The following is a 13,306-nucleotide window of genomic DNA, read 5'->3' on the forward strand; positions in this document are numbered from 1 at the left end:
CTGCAGGGCTTCAGCTTCATGCAGCCACTTCTTAGCCTTTAGCACGACATCCTTCAGCTGCAGGCAGTTAGGCAGGTAGGCAGGGATGTTCTCTATTTCTTGTAACTCAGCATCCAGTGTTTCAATGCTGTGGTATGGACTGTGAAAAGACAAACACACCTTCAATTCAAATACTGCAGGGGTCATCAAGTTTTACAGGCCAAGGAGGTCTAAGTGTAGTTCTAAAGTTGTGGCTTGTGCAGCCCTTTGAGACACTTGTGATTAAGGGCTATATAAATCAACTTTGATTGTTTGATTGATAAAGTCAGTCTCTGGTTAACGGCCAGTTATCTGTACATTACAGAGAACCGGATTAATGTTAGTGTGTATTTAAGGCCTAAATTTATAAAAAATATTTTTAAAAAGTTATATAGAAACAAAGTTTAATGTTCATTTGTCTTCCCACAGCACACAACAATGTCAACCTACAGGCAATCGCTCCAAGCGAAAGAAGCCCCTCCTACTGGCTTGTGATTGGCCACACTGTGCAGCGCTTAAGCAGATGACTACTTTCAATATAATTTGCATATTTATAAAGGGGCGTGGCCTGGGCAGGCAATGTCAAGCCAACTCCTGAGATCAATTCCATGTTGATTGCGATGTCACAAAGAAATGTGCTTGGATTTGTGCGTGCGTACACTTTAATACATATGAATTTTCATTGGTGTACATACATTTATGGATTTGACTTTCATTGGTGTACATACATTTATGGATTTGACATACATCTATTTTTAGTAGGAATGCTACATGAGGCCACTGGTCTGCCAGAGAATAAGAAATCGTAGAAGGAGGAGTCAGTGTTGCCAATTTAGTAACTTTGTCGCAATATTTAAAGTTAAAGCACCCATGATTGTCACACACACACACTAGGTGTGGCAAAATTATTCTATGCATTTGACCCATCACCCTTGATCACCCCCTGGGAGGTGAGGGGAGCAGTGAGCAGCAGCGGTGGCCACGCCCGGAATCATTTTTGGTGATTTAACCCCTAAGCCTATACTCAGTCCCCTCTTGAGTCTTTATCGAAATGAGGGTTTAACATGTTCTATCTACACTTCTGTTAAAATGTAATAATCACTTATTCTTCTGTTGTTTGATACTTTAAATTAGTTTTGGATGATACCACAAATTTAGGTATCGATCCCATACCAAGTAGTTACAGGATCATACATTGGTCATATTCAAAGTCCTCATGTGTCCAGGGACATATTTCCTGAGTTAATAAACATAATATGAATTTTAAATAAAGGAAAAAAAGATTTTGTGACGATATGAAATATCGATGTAATCATAGTAGTATATCAACTAGATACGCTCTTGTACTTGGTATCATTACAGTGGATGTCAGGTGTAGGTTTACATTCAGGAACGCTATTTTTTGTTAGCGGTGACGCCGGGTAGCTATTGTATCCTCCTACGGTGTGTAGTGAAACATGTTTAGCTATTCCTCGTCCTCTGGTGATGATAATAATAATAATAATAATAATAATAATAATAATAATAATACCTGGGATTTATATAGCGCTTTTCTAAGTACCCAAAGTCGCTTCACATGTTTTTCTGAACCCATCAATCATTCACACCTGGTGGTGGTAAGCTACTTTCGTAGCCACAGCTGCCCTGGGGTAGACTGACGGACATAATACTTGTAAGAAACTTACTTTATTAGTTGCCATGAAGGCGAGGATTAGTGATTTAGAAGTAGCTAAAACACTGCTGACTGCGGATGGACGTTAGCCGCTAGCTAGCTAGCCATGTCTTAAAGCACCTCTTCCTGAGGGTGTTTCAGTGTTATAACTTCACCTTTATCTTTAGTTTTAAGCCAAAATGCGTCCATTCTCCCTTTTCTGTCTACACACTGTGTCTGCTTGTAAGTACTCCGTGTGTGTGCACTGCCGAACATGCTCCTCTGCTCGTAAAACCAGCAATGTCATGACGTAATGATGCGCCGTCAAGCTCGTTAAAAAAAAATTACAAAAATGGGGAACCGGTACATTTCAAACAAGAGTATAGTACCGTTTTTGATTCATTTGTACCACGATACTCTATTACAGTGACGTGCGGTGAGGTTCATGGCTGGTGAGGCACTGACTTCATCACAGTCAGATTTACAAACATATGAACCCTAAAGAGTATCTTATTCACCATTTGATTGGCAGCAGTTAACGGGTTATGTTTAAAAGCTCATACCAGCATTCTTCCCTGTTTGGCATTCAGCATCAATGGTTGGAATTGGGGGATAAATCACCAAAAATTATTCCCGGGCGCGGCGCCGCTGCTGCCCACTGCTCCCGTCACCTCCCAGGGGGTGATCAAGGGATGGGTCAAATGCAGAGGACAAATTTCACCACACCTAGTGTGTGTGTGACAATCATTGGTACTTTAACTTAACTTTAACTTTACACATACAAACTGTAGCACACAAAAAAGCACATTTAATTTAAAAAAACGTTATTATGGTCTTACCATTACTTATAAATGAAGTCCATGCGCCGCTGTTGTGCTGGATTAATGCACTCCTGTCGTAGAATGCACCCCCTGACGGGAGTGTTATATCAACTAAAGCCCACACTTAAACTTTCCACGTGCAAGATTGAATCTATTTAAAAAAGTTATTTAATATGAAGCCAAAAAGTGCAAAAACAATAATTTTCGTGTTGGAGGAGTTGTGAATGAATGAAATATGAAATCCGAGCTGCAGTCTGCAGGTGTACCTAATGTTGTGGCCCTGCGGTCATTCACAACTCCTCCAACACGAACATTATTGTTTTTGCACTTTTTGGCTTCTTGTTAAATAACTTTTTTAAATAGTGTAACCGAGGGTTTATAAATGTCGCCCATACTGTATAAAACTACAAAATAATAAACACTGAGGATCCAGTTTACACGAGGACCACTTTATTTACCTTCTTTCAAAAACCTCCGCTCGACTCCAACGTGTTATCACTTTCGCTCTTAGCGCCTTCAAAATAAGAGCGCAAGGCATATACTGTATAACAGCGTGTAACAGGAATTAACATCACAAAGAGGAAAGCCCATAAAAATAGGTTACAATAGATTCAATCTTGCACGTGGAAAGTTTAAGTGTGGGCTTTAGTTGATATAACACACACACACACACACACACACACACACACACACACACACACACACACACACACACACACACACACACACACACACCTCCCCCCCTCCCCCGTTTTCTACGGCGGGGGTGCATTAACCGGCACAAAGAGGCGGGATTACTGCGAGCCTCTCACAGTGCGTCTTCGCAGCAGTTTTATGATCGCTCAGCACAAGAAATACGTTACACACATACAGTTGTTGACAAAATACACTGTACATTATATACCTCAGCTAACTAAACTATGGAAATGTATAATATAGTTCATATAGCAATACGGTCTCACTAAACAGCAGGCCAGCAGTTATCAGAGTCCACAATCCATGTTGAGGCACAACTGAGTGACGTGCCTCAACTGGCTGCTGATCACCGCCCGTCTCTTCTCAGTATTTGAACGGCAAATGTGAAAATTCAGCGATTTTGAATAAAAATAATCTAAAACTTGTGAAGTTAAATGGAAAATAACTTTATAGTATAATAAATGATAAATGGGTTATACTTGTATAGCGCTTTTCTACCTTCAAGGTACTCAAAGCGCTTTGACAGTATTTCCACATTCACACACTGATGGCGGGAGCTGCCATGCAAGGCGCTAACCAGCAGCCATCAGGAGCAAGGGTGAAGTGTCTTGCCCAAGGACACAACGGACGTGACTAGGATGGTAGAAGGTGGGGATTGAACCCCAGTAACCAGCAACCCTCCGATTGCTGGCACGGCCACTCTACCAACTTCGCCACGCTAATCACTGGAAACATAACAATTTAATTAATTTTTTTTCTTTTTACATTTTTTTTCTTTCCATGATGGCAGGTGGGTCCCTGCCTCACCTGCCTCTAGTGACTGCACGTCACTGCTATACTAGTACCAGTATACTGTACAACCCTTGTTGGCAACTTGACAAGATTCTTTATTAGCTTTCGTTTGTTTGTCCTCCTGAACAGGGAGCAAGTCCTAGAACCACAGCGCAAAATGTGCAAAGTTAGCTAGGAAGTATTTCATGGCTGACTGGAATGAACAGCAGGCTTCCTACTGACAACTTGATATTCTGGCAAGAAAGGGAGACCAAACCAATAATATGGCACTTTCTGCCCATAAGAAAATGAAAAAAAAAAAGGTTTTAGCCTTCATTTTTGTATTTGAAGGAAATTAAATCCAAACACACCATGAATTGATTATCGTGGACCCCGACTTAAACAAGTTGAAAAACGTATTCGAGTGTTATCATTTAGTGGTCAATTGTACGGAATATGTACTGTACTGTGCAATCTAATAATAAAAGTTTCAATCAATCAAAAAAACGTTCCAAAGCTATAAATCTATGAAATATTTGACCCATTAGTGATCTTTTTGTTTGGGAACATGAGATTCCTACCTGGCTTCCATGAGGCCAAGAACTCGCTCCTCCCACTGCTCGGACACGGTCAGGAGCTCCTGCAGACGAGCCATGGCTCTTTCCACCGAGCTGTGAGGGGACAGGCCCACCCCCTGGTCGATCAGCCTCCTCATGGTGTCCAGACCCAGGTCATCCGGCTGGCTGCTGGCTTGCTGCACAGCTTCCAGCCAGCGGGCCTGCTCCAGTCTCTCCCGGAGTAGCGGCAACTGGGGGAGGTCCACGTCGAGGCCCAGGCTCAGATCCAGCAGGTCCTGAAGCTCCATGGAGTTAGGAGAGTCGTCAGAGAGGAGTCTTTCACTGCGCTGCTGGAACTCCTCCACCCGAGTCAGGAGGTCCTGGAAGTCACAAAGAATTGGCGTGAGGATGGAACATTAGCTTGCAAACATGTTGGGGAATAAGTACAAAAGGTTCAGAACCTTCAGTAAAGGCGCCTGTCGGATGTTACACGGTAGCTTGTCCAACTGTTGCACAAAGGACCTCAGCTCCTCCGCGGTCAACTCCTTCTGGCTTTGAGATTTGCCCCCGCAGGAGCGATATCTGGAACGTCAACAAAAGCTTTTTTGAAACATATGAACATTAAGGAGTCGTATAAAAGAGGGGAGAACTTTTGCCAGTTCTATGCAAAGACAAAGAAGAACATCTGCAATATCACTTCAGTTGATTTTAATCATCTTCAAAGTCCAACAGGACGTAAAAATCCTTCAGTTTTCGAAGGGTGTAAAAAATTTTTGGATTAATTATTTTTTTCAAATTTCTCAAAGAAATTTTGTCCTATACTAGTATACCGGTACTAGTATAGTATCGCGGTACTATACTCTGTTTGAAAAGCACCGGTTCCCCATTTATTTATCTTTTACGAGCATGACGGCGCGTCGTCACGTCATGACATTGCTGGTTTTAGGACCAGAGGGAGCATGTTCGGCAGCGCACATACACAGAGTACAAGCAGACACAATGTGTGGACAGAAAAGGGAGTATGGACGCATTTTGGTGTAAAAAGTAAAGATAAAGGTGAAGTTATAACACTGAAACACCCTCAGGAAGAGGTGCTTTAAGACATGGCTAGCTAGCTAGCGGCTAACGTCCACCTGCAGTCTATGTTTATAAAGTCAGGAAATACGTCCCTGGACACATGAGGACTTTGAATATGACCAATGTATGATCCTGTAACTACTTGGTATCGGATCGATACCTGAATTTGTGGTATCATCCAAAACTAATGTAAAGTAGTAGAACTATAGTAGTAGTAAAATAAGCAGATATTAACAGTAAATGAACAAGTAGATTAATAATCAATTTTTACAGTTTGTCCTTCATAATGTTGACAAAAAAACAGAATATAAATGACACACGCTTTAAGACATGGCTAGCTAGCTAGCAGCTAACATCCATCCGGAGTCGGCAGTGTTTTAGCTACTTCTAAATTACTAATCCTGGCCTCCATGGCAACATATAAAGTGAGTTTCTTACAAGTATTATCATCACTGGAGGATGAGGAATAGCTAAACATGCTTCACTACACACCGTAGGAGGATACAATAGCTCACCAGCGTCATTTCTGAATGTAAAAAAATACCAATTTTACAGCCAAATGCTTTAGGCTCATACAACTTGGTACTTAACACATGCTAACTGTTAGCATGCTAAATTTAGTGTGCTAAGTTTTTTAGCCAATTTTACAGTGGAACAATTCAGGCTCATATAACTTGCTACTTGACACATGCTAACTGTTACCATGCTACTATTAGTGTGCTAAGTTTGTTAGCCAATTTTGCAGCCGAACGCTTCAGGCTCATATAATTTGGTACTTGACACATGCTATCTATTAGCGTGCTAAGTTTGTTAGACAATTTTGCAGCCGAACGCTTCAGGTAAACAAATACCACGGGTGGATCGACAGCTGACATCCACTGTAATGATACAAAGTACAAGAGCGTGGGCTCTCATAGGCTCACTCGATGACCTCGCGGCAAACAGCCGACAACAAAGTCGGCTCTTACAAGCATCGGTGGACCAGATAGAGGGGGGCGGCGAGCGGCCCCCCCGAACGGAAAGAAGTGGTGGAAGAAGAAGAAGTGGTGGAAGAAGAAGAAGAAGTGGAAGAAGAAGTGGAAGAAGAAGAAGGAGAAGTCATTCCTTGATGGTCCTTGGAACCCACCCGACAGCTTTCGACTGTCACAACATGTTTGGTCATTTTGATGAGGGCTAAAGTTGATTGAGCACTTTGAGCAGAAAAAGTAAAATAAATATTTATCCAAAATGTTTTTATGCCCTTTGAAAAACTCTTATGTCCTGTTTGGCTTTGGGGTGTTGTAGAATAACTGCCAGAGTAAACTGGACATTGAAATTTAAAAATTCTACATTAAAAAAAACCCAATAGGTGGACTGCAATCACGTGACCTAGAGGCACTTCCAGGTTTCAGGTGATGGTCTAGAGTCCCATTAGGCTACTGTTTATTTACCTGCAGCAGTGCAGATTTGGGCGTGTTTTGAAAAGTTTAGAACCAAATATAAAAGCGATCATGAAAATGTTTTTAAATGGGATGGAGTGGATTTTTACACTCTTCAGAAAAGTCTTTTTTAAAAATATTTAAACCATTTATCATTACCGAGACGATACTGCTCGACTCGACCTCACTTCCTTTGACACTCACAGTATTTAGAGAACAAAAGATTGGAGGCACATCATGTCTTTACACCTGAGGGGTCCACAAACTAAACATTAATCTGTAAAAAAGGAAGTTGGATTTATTGGTGCGTCGCTAAGTAACATATTTCATTGACATAACAAGTGCTGCTGTGATCGTGACGCTAATGACAAAAAGGATACGTTTATTTGCAGTTGATTTCCAGCTATAAATATTAGTCTCATCTACAATTGTTGTCTGCAGTTGTTTTTATGTGTGTCATTATTTTATGCTTTAGCCTTAGTCCCTTTTGTTCAGCCATGTTTGCTAGCGATATCAAGATTCAGAGATAGTATTCATCTACTTTATTAACACTATGAAGGATATTTACTTGATGCTAACAAATATCACCAAAGAAGCAATAATGTGGTCATCTGTGTCCAATAAAGCACTTGTCTTTCCTGCACAACAATTAAGTTTTAGTTTCTGTTATGAAAATGGAGAATGAAAATAGAGCGGATTGGAACAACAATCATAATATTTATTACTAGGACTTAACATGACGTTAATTTATTCGCACAAGCAGGTCTTCTAGTTATATTTAGGTATAGCAACCACAAAAGAACAAACTAATGCCATCTCTTGTCCTTTTTTACGTTTAGTTCTGCTCTCAAACACTACTAATATAGTAGAGAATAAACTGGATTGCATCACAAAGTTTCTCAAACAAATCAAACATTTTACAAAGTGATCACTGCAGACACCAGCATGGTCCGATTGTATTCCACAAGATGATAAAAGTGATATTTTTAAGAGTCATTTCCTTTTTTCCCCTGACTTTATTACCTTTATCAACCACTTATTTCAGAACTCTATAAAATATCTTTCCTATCTCTCTATTTGAACGACTGGAACACCCAAAAACAGAACAGCAATACAACATTTTCTGATCTACACTCACTGTCACTTGTTTAAATGCTACGCTCAAGCTGCTTCACTAATGTGTCAATGAAACCGCCAAGAAGAAAAACGGTTGTGACGTCATATAGTAAGGACCAATCATGTATAAATGGAGTAACAACAAAAATATGGCCAAAATACAGCAAACATTTACTGAAAAGACCAAAAAAGTCAGCCTGTGTCCCTCTAGTGTTGGAGAAAGGCTGGTACCTAGTTTGCCTTTTCCCATTGAGAAGCTGCTGTGCCACCACAGCGACTTTGTCCGCCTCTAAGGCAACTACGCGCAGTCGATCCATCAGGTTAGTTTGTGGGAATGCGCTGGTCTCCGCTTGCTCCACCAGGCTGTGAAGCTTTTCCAGACCTGATCAGACACACAAGACTTCTTTTAAAATCACACACATCAACAGACTGCACACAAGTTGTGGACAATTCTAAACAGGACTATAATGCTCCATGCATTTGAACTTCACCTCTTTTTTTGTGGTCTTTCTTCTCCAGGATGTCCTGCACGGTACTCAGCCACTCCTTGTAAGACTCTGCACGCAGCGTCACTGATGCCATCATGGAGTATAAATCATCCAGTGTAAATTTATAGCTGCAAAAGTAAGACGGTAATAAAAAAAAAGGTGTAATATCCTGTCATGTTAGGGGTGCAAATCTAAACGTACAATAAACACCGCCATTTGTAATAAATCCACAAAACACAAAGATGACAAAATTAAAGCACATCTGCATATTCAGTCTAAGTCTAGATTCTAGAACAGGGGGTGTCCAAACTTTTCCGCATAAATAAAAAATTAAAGGACAAAGGGCCCGCTTTGATACATTTTGTACATTATAGATACTAACATCAATACAATATAGGTCAGTCATCCATCCATCCATTCATTTTCTACCGCTTATTCCCTTCGGGGTCGCGGGGGGCGCTGGAGCCTATCTCAGCTACGATCGGGCGGAAGGCGGGGTACACCCTGGACAAGTCGCCACCTCATCGCAGGGCCAACACAGATGGACAACATTCACACTCACATTCACACACTAGGGCCAATTTAGTGTTGCCAATCAACCTATCCCCAGGTGCATGTCTTATATATGCTAAACCACCTGAAAGCAACATCCATATCATAGCTTTGTGTTTTTGGTAAGAAAGCACATTCTACCTAATTTTATCCTAAATTAGGAATTTTCAAGAATAACAATGACTAAATGTACTAAAAACACTAATTCTACAGTAGTATTCGCCACTACACCAGACCAAAACAATCAGACTGCGCTGTTCAGTATCGTGGCCACTGATAATAATAATAATAATAATGGATTAGATTTATATAGCGCTTTTTCTAGACACTCAAAGCGCTTCACAGAGAAGTGAGAACCCATCATTCATTTTTACAACTCATTCATTCATCATTCATTCTCCAGTGTGAGCGGCACCGGGGGCAAGGGTGAAGTGTCCTGCCCAAGGACACAACGGCAGCGATTTTGGATGGTAAGAGGCAGGCAGCGAACCTGCAACCCTCAGGTTTCTGGTTGGCTCAGCACTACAGTACTAATATTAGCATGCTGACTTTTCTAACCAATTTTGCAGCCGAACGCTTCAGGCTCATATAATTTGGTACTTGACATATGCTAACTGTTTGCATGCTAAAATTAGTGTGCTAACTTTTCCAGCCAATTTTGCAGCCGAACGCCTCAGGCTCATACAACTTGGGACTTAACACATGCTAACTGTTGGCATGCGAACATTAGTGTGCTAAGTTTGTTAGCCAATTTTGCAGCCAAACTCTTCAAGCTCATACAACTTGGTACTTGACACATGCTAACTGTTAACATGTTCAATTTAGTATGCTAAGTTTGTTGACCAATTTTGCAGCCGATTGCTTCAGGCGCATATAATTTGGTACTTGACACATGCTAACTGTTAGCGTGCTAAGTTTGTAGCCAATTTTGCAGCCCAACTCTTTAAGCTCATATACCTTGGTACTTGACACATGCTAACTGTTGGCATGCCAACATTAGTGTGCTTAGTTTTTTAGCCAATTTTGCAGTCGAACGCTTCAGGCTCATATAATTTGGTACTTGACACATGCTAACTGTTAGCATGTTCAATTTAGTGTGCTAAGTTTGTTGACCAATTTTGCAGCCGATTGCTTCAGGCTCATATAATTTGGTACTTGACACATGCTAACTATTAGTATGCTAAGTATGTTAGCCAATTTTGCAGCAGAACTGTTAAAGCTCATACAACTTGGTACTTGACACATGCCAACATTAGTGTGTTTAGTTTTTAGCCAATTTTGCAGCCGAACGCTTCAGGCTCATACAACTTGGTACTTGACAAATGCTAACTGTTAGCATGCTAAGTATGTTAGCCAATTTTGCAGCAGAACTGTTAAAGCTCATACAACTTGGTACTTGACACATGCTAACTGTTGGCATGCCAACATTAGTGTGCTTAGTTTTTAGTCAATTTTGCAGCCGAACGCTTCAGGCTTATACAACTTGGTACTTGACAAATGCTAACTGTTAGCATGCTAAGTATGTTAGCCAATTTTGCAGCAGAACTGTTAAAGCTCATACAACTTGGTACTTGACACATGCTAACTGTTGGCAAGCTGACATTAGTGTGCTAACTTTTTAAGGTAATTTTACATGCGTACGCTTCATAGTCATGACTTGGTATTTTGACAAATTCTAACTGTTAGCATGCTAAAGTTAGCATTTAAATTCAGTTTAGCAGTTGGCACATTTCAGCACATTGCAAATTGTAGTAGTTTTGTGTAATGTTCTTACTGTGTCTTTAGAATGTGTTGAGGGCTCATAAATAAACAAGCTGCAGGCAGGAAATGGCCCCCGGACTGCACTTTGGACACCCCTGCTCAATGGTATGGTCACTAAAAGCTTTCAATACTTGTGGAATCGTGTATTGAAGGCACTCTTAAAGTAGAGAAGTGTTATTCTAGTTTAACTAAGCATGGAGGAGAACCATCTTCAGTGACTCACTGGAGTGTCAGGTTGCCAAGGGGACAGGAGCAGAGGTCCCGGGCGTGGTGCAGGCACACCATCTTGCCAGGACTGCAGAGGCAGGTGATACCAGACAGGTAGCAGGTGGTCCGACACTTGCAGCACTGGCGCTCCTCATCGGGGAGATGCTCGTAATCCACTTGCCGAGTTCGCACCACCCCCTGGGGGTGGAGATTCCCAGTCAGAGGCCAGGAGGAAGTCACAGGTGTTGTGAGGAAGGCGACAGCTCCTTACCATCTTGTTGATCTTCTCTTCAAGTTCCTCCTCTTCTTTCACCATGGCGACCATCTCCTTTTGCACGGCGCAGGCCAGGTCCACATCCAACCGTTTGGCTTTGCACGCCATGTTGCAAACCATCTCGTCGTGGGAGAAGACGCAGTACCTGCTGAGCTGCCGGTAGTGCTTCACACATTCTTGCCCGACGGGCATCTGGAATAAGAAGAATACTTTCCATACACAAGTTCGCATTTTTACTCAGAATTAACGCTGCTGTCGAAACACAAGAGTTTTCTGGACACACCTACACAAGGCATGAACTAAAATTTTACAAAACCCAAAAGCAGTGAAATGGTAGGGGTGTAACAGTACACAAAAATTTCGGTTCGGTACGTACCTCGGTTTAGAGGTCACGCTTCGGTTCATTTTTGGTACAGTAAGAAAACAACAAAATATAAATTTTTTGGTTATTTATTTACCAAATTTGTAAACAATGGCATAACATACATATACACACAGGGTCCATTGCCAGGGTTAATGTAGTCAACATATATAAAATAAAAACTAAATAAGATAAGGCTCAGAATGGTTTCTTAACAAAACCTTTCTACATATAAAGTGCTTTTTTTGATTGATTGATACTTTTATTAGTAGATTGCACAGTACAGTACATATTCCACCCCAATACGTTTTTCAACTTGTTTAAGTCGGGGTCCACGTTAATCAACATTAAACTGCCTAAAGTTGTTGCTCAGATTAAATAAAATGACAAAACTTTTCTTCTACATATAAAAAGTGCAACATTAAACAGTTTCAAGTCAACTCAGCCTCAGATTAACTTTTCTTTCCCCTCCAGCCTGGCTAACTTGTCAGTAAGAGGATGTATGGGCTCATTGTTCTTCCACCATAGAAGTGGGTCAAAATCTACTTTTTAATGCAATATGGACTTATATCTGCTGCTATAAAAACATTTGTTATTGCTTTAGCCCTGCCTGACTCGCCGAGGAGAGGCTGCTTGAATGCGGTGGTGACGCTTCAAATGGGTTAGCATGTGTTATGAGAGTAGCGTATGTGTGTGTGTGGCCCTTTAATATGTGACAGCATGTGAGGTGAGTGTGTGGGCGAGCGAGGTGAGTGAGCGGTAGCGAGTGCGGGGAGTGGCTAGTGTTTGGTTGGATTGGCTGTGTGCAAGACCTCAATAAAGCCACAATTTGCAACTAATCGCCGGACTCGTCATTTATACTGGAGTCCGGAGCTGTGGAGACCCAATGCCGGGTCGAGTGAAGGGTGAAACCTCCGTCCTCCATTGTTGTATCGCGCAGCCAAAGTGTTCCCAAACGGGAGATCTTAACGAGGCAGGAGGGTCTTCCAGCTCTGGCTTTTACATGTTGTCCTAGTCCGGTCGCTGCTAGCATGTGTACTCGTTCGGTACACCTTCGAACCGAACCGAAACCCCCGTACCGAAACGGTTTAATGCAAATACACATACCGTTACACCCTTAGTAAATGGTAAATAAAAACAGAATACAATGATTTGCAAATCCTTTTCAACTTATATTCAATTGAATAGACTGCAAAGACAAGATATTTAATGTTCCAACTGAGAAACTTACAATTTTTTTTTGCAAATAATCATTAACTTAGACTTAGACTTCCTTTTTATTGTCATTCAAATTTGAACTTTACAGTACAGATAAGAACAAAATGTTGCATTAGCTGGTTGTAGTGCAGGATAAAAAAGCAATAAGGTGCAGATATAAAAAAATAGATTACTGTACAGATAAATATTGCACTTTTGCATAGGCATCCACATTTATGGATGTATGTTATATTGTAAGTATTATAAGTATATTATATATACTTATAATTTAATGGCAGCAACACATTGCAAAAAAGTTGTCACAGGGGCATTTGTACCAC

At 41.0% G+C, this 13,306-nt stretch overlaps 1 protein-coding gene across 2 annotated transcripts in view; it reads right to left on the reverse strand.

The window, feature by feature from the left end:
• Nucleotides 1–13,306, reverse strand: part of LOC133660715 (lysine-specific demethylase 5B-B-like) — a 72,742-nt gene that overhangs the window by 24,558 nt on the left and 34,878 nt on the right. For both annotated transcript variants that reach the window (XM_062064299.1, XM_062064305.1), the window contains exons 14-20: nucleotides 11,405–11,599; nucleotides 11,150–11,331; nucleotides 8,617–8,741; nucleotides 8,357–8,507; nucleotides 4,976–5,096; nucleotides 4,539–4,894; nucleotides 1–139 (exon numbers count right to left, since the gene is read on the reverse strand). In XM_062064299.1, coding sequence (XP_061920283.1) covers nucleotides 1–139; nucleotides 4,539–4,894; nucleotides 4,976–5,096; nucleotides 8,357–8,507; nucleotides 8,617–8,741; nucleotides 11,150–11,331; nucleotides 11,405–11,599 — 1,269 coding nt within the window. The remainder of the gene's footprint in view (nucleotides 140–4,538; nucleotides 4,895–4,975; nucleotides 5,097–8,356; nucleotides 8,508–8,616; nucleotides 8,742–11,149; nucleotides 11,332–11,404; nucleotides 11,600–13,306) is intronic.

Source organism: Entelurus aequoreus, linkage group LG01 (assembly GCF_033978785.1).
Source record: "Entelurus aequoreus isolate RoL-2023_Sb linkage group LG01, RoL_Eaeq_v1.1, whole genome shotgun sequence".
In the NCBI taxonomy this organism is placed as follows: Eukaryota; Metazoa; Chordata; class Actinopteri; order Syngnathiformes; family Syngnathidae; genus Entelurus; species Entelurus aequoreus.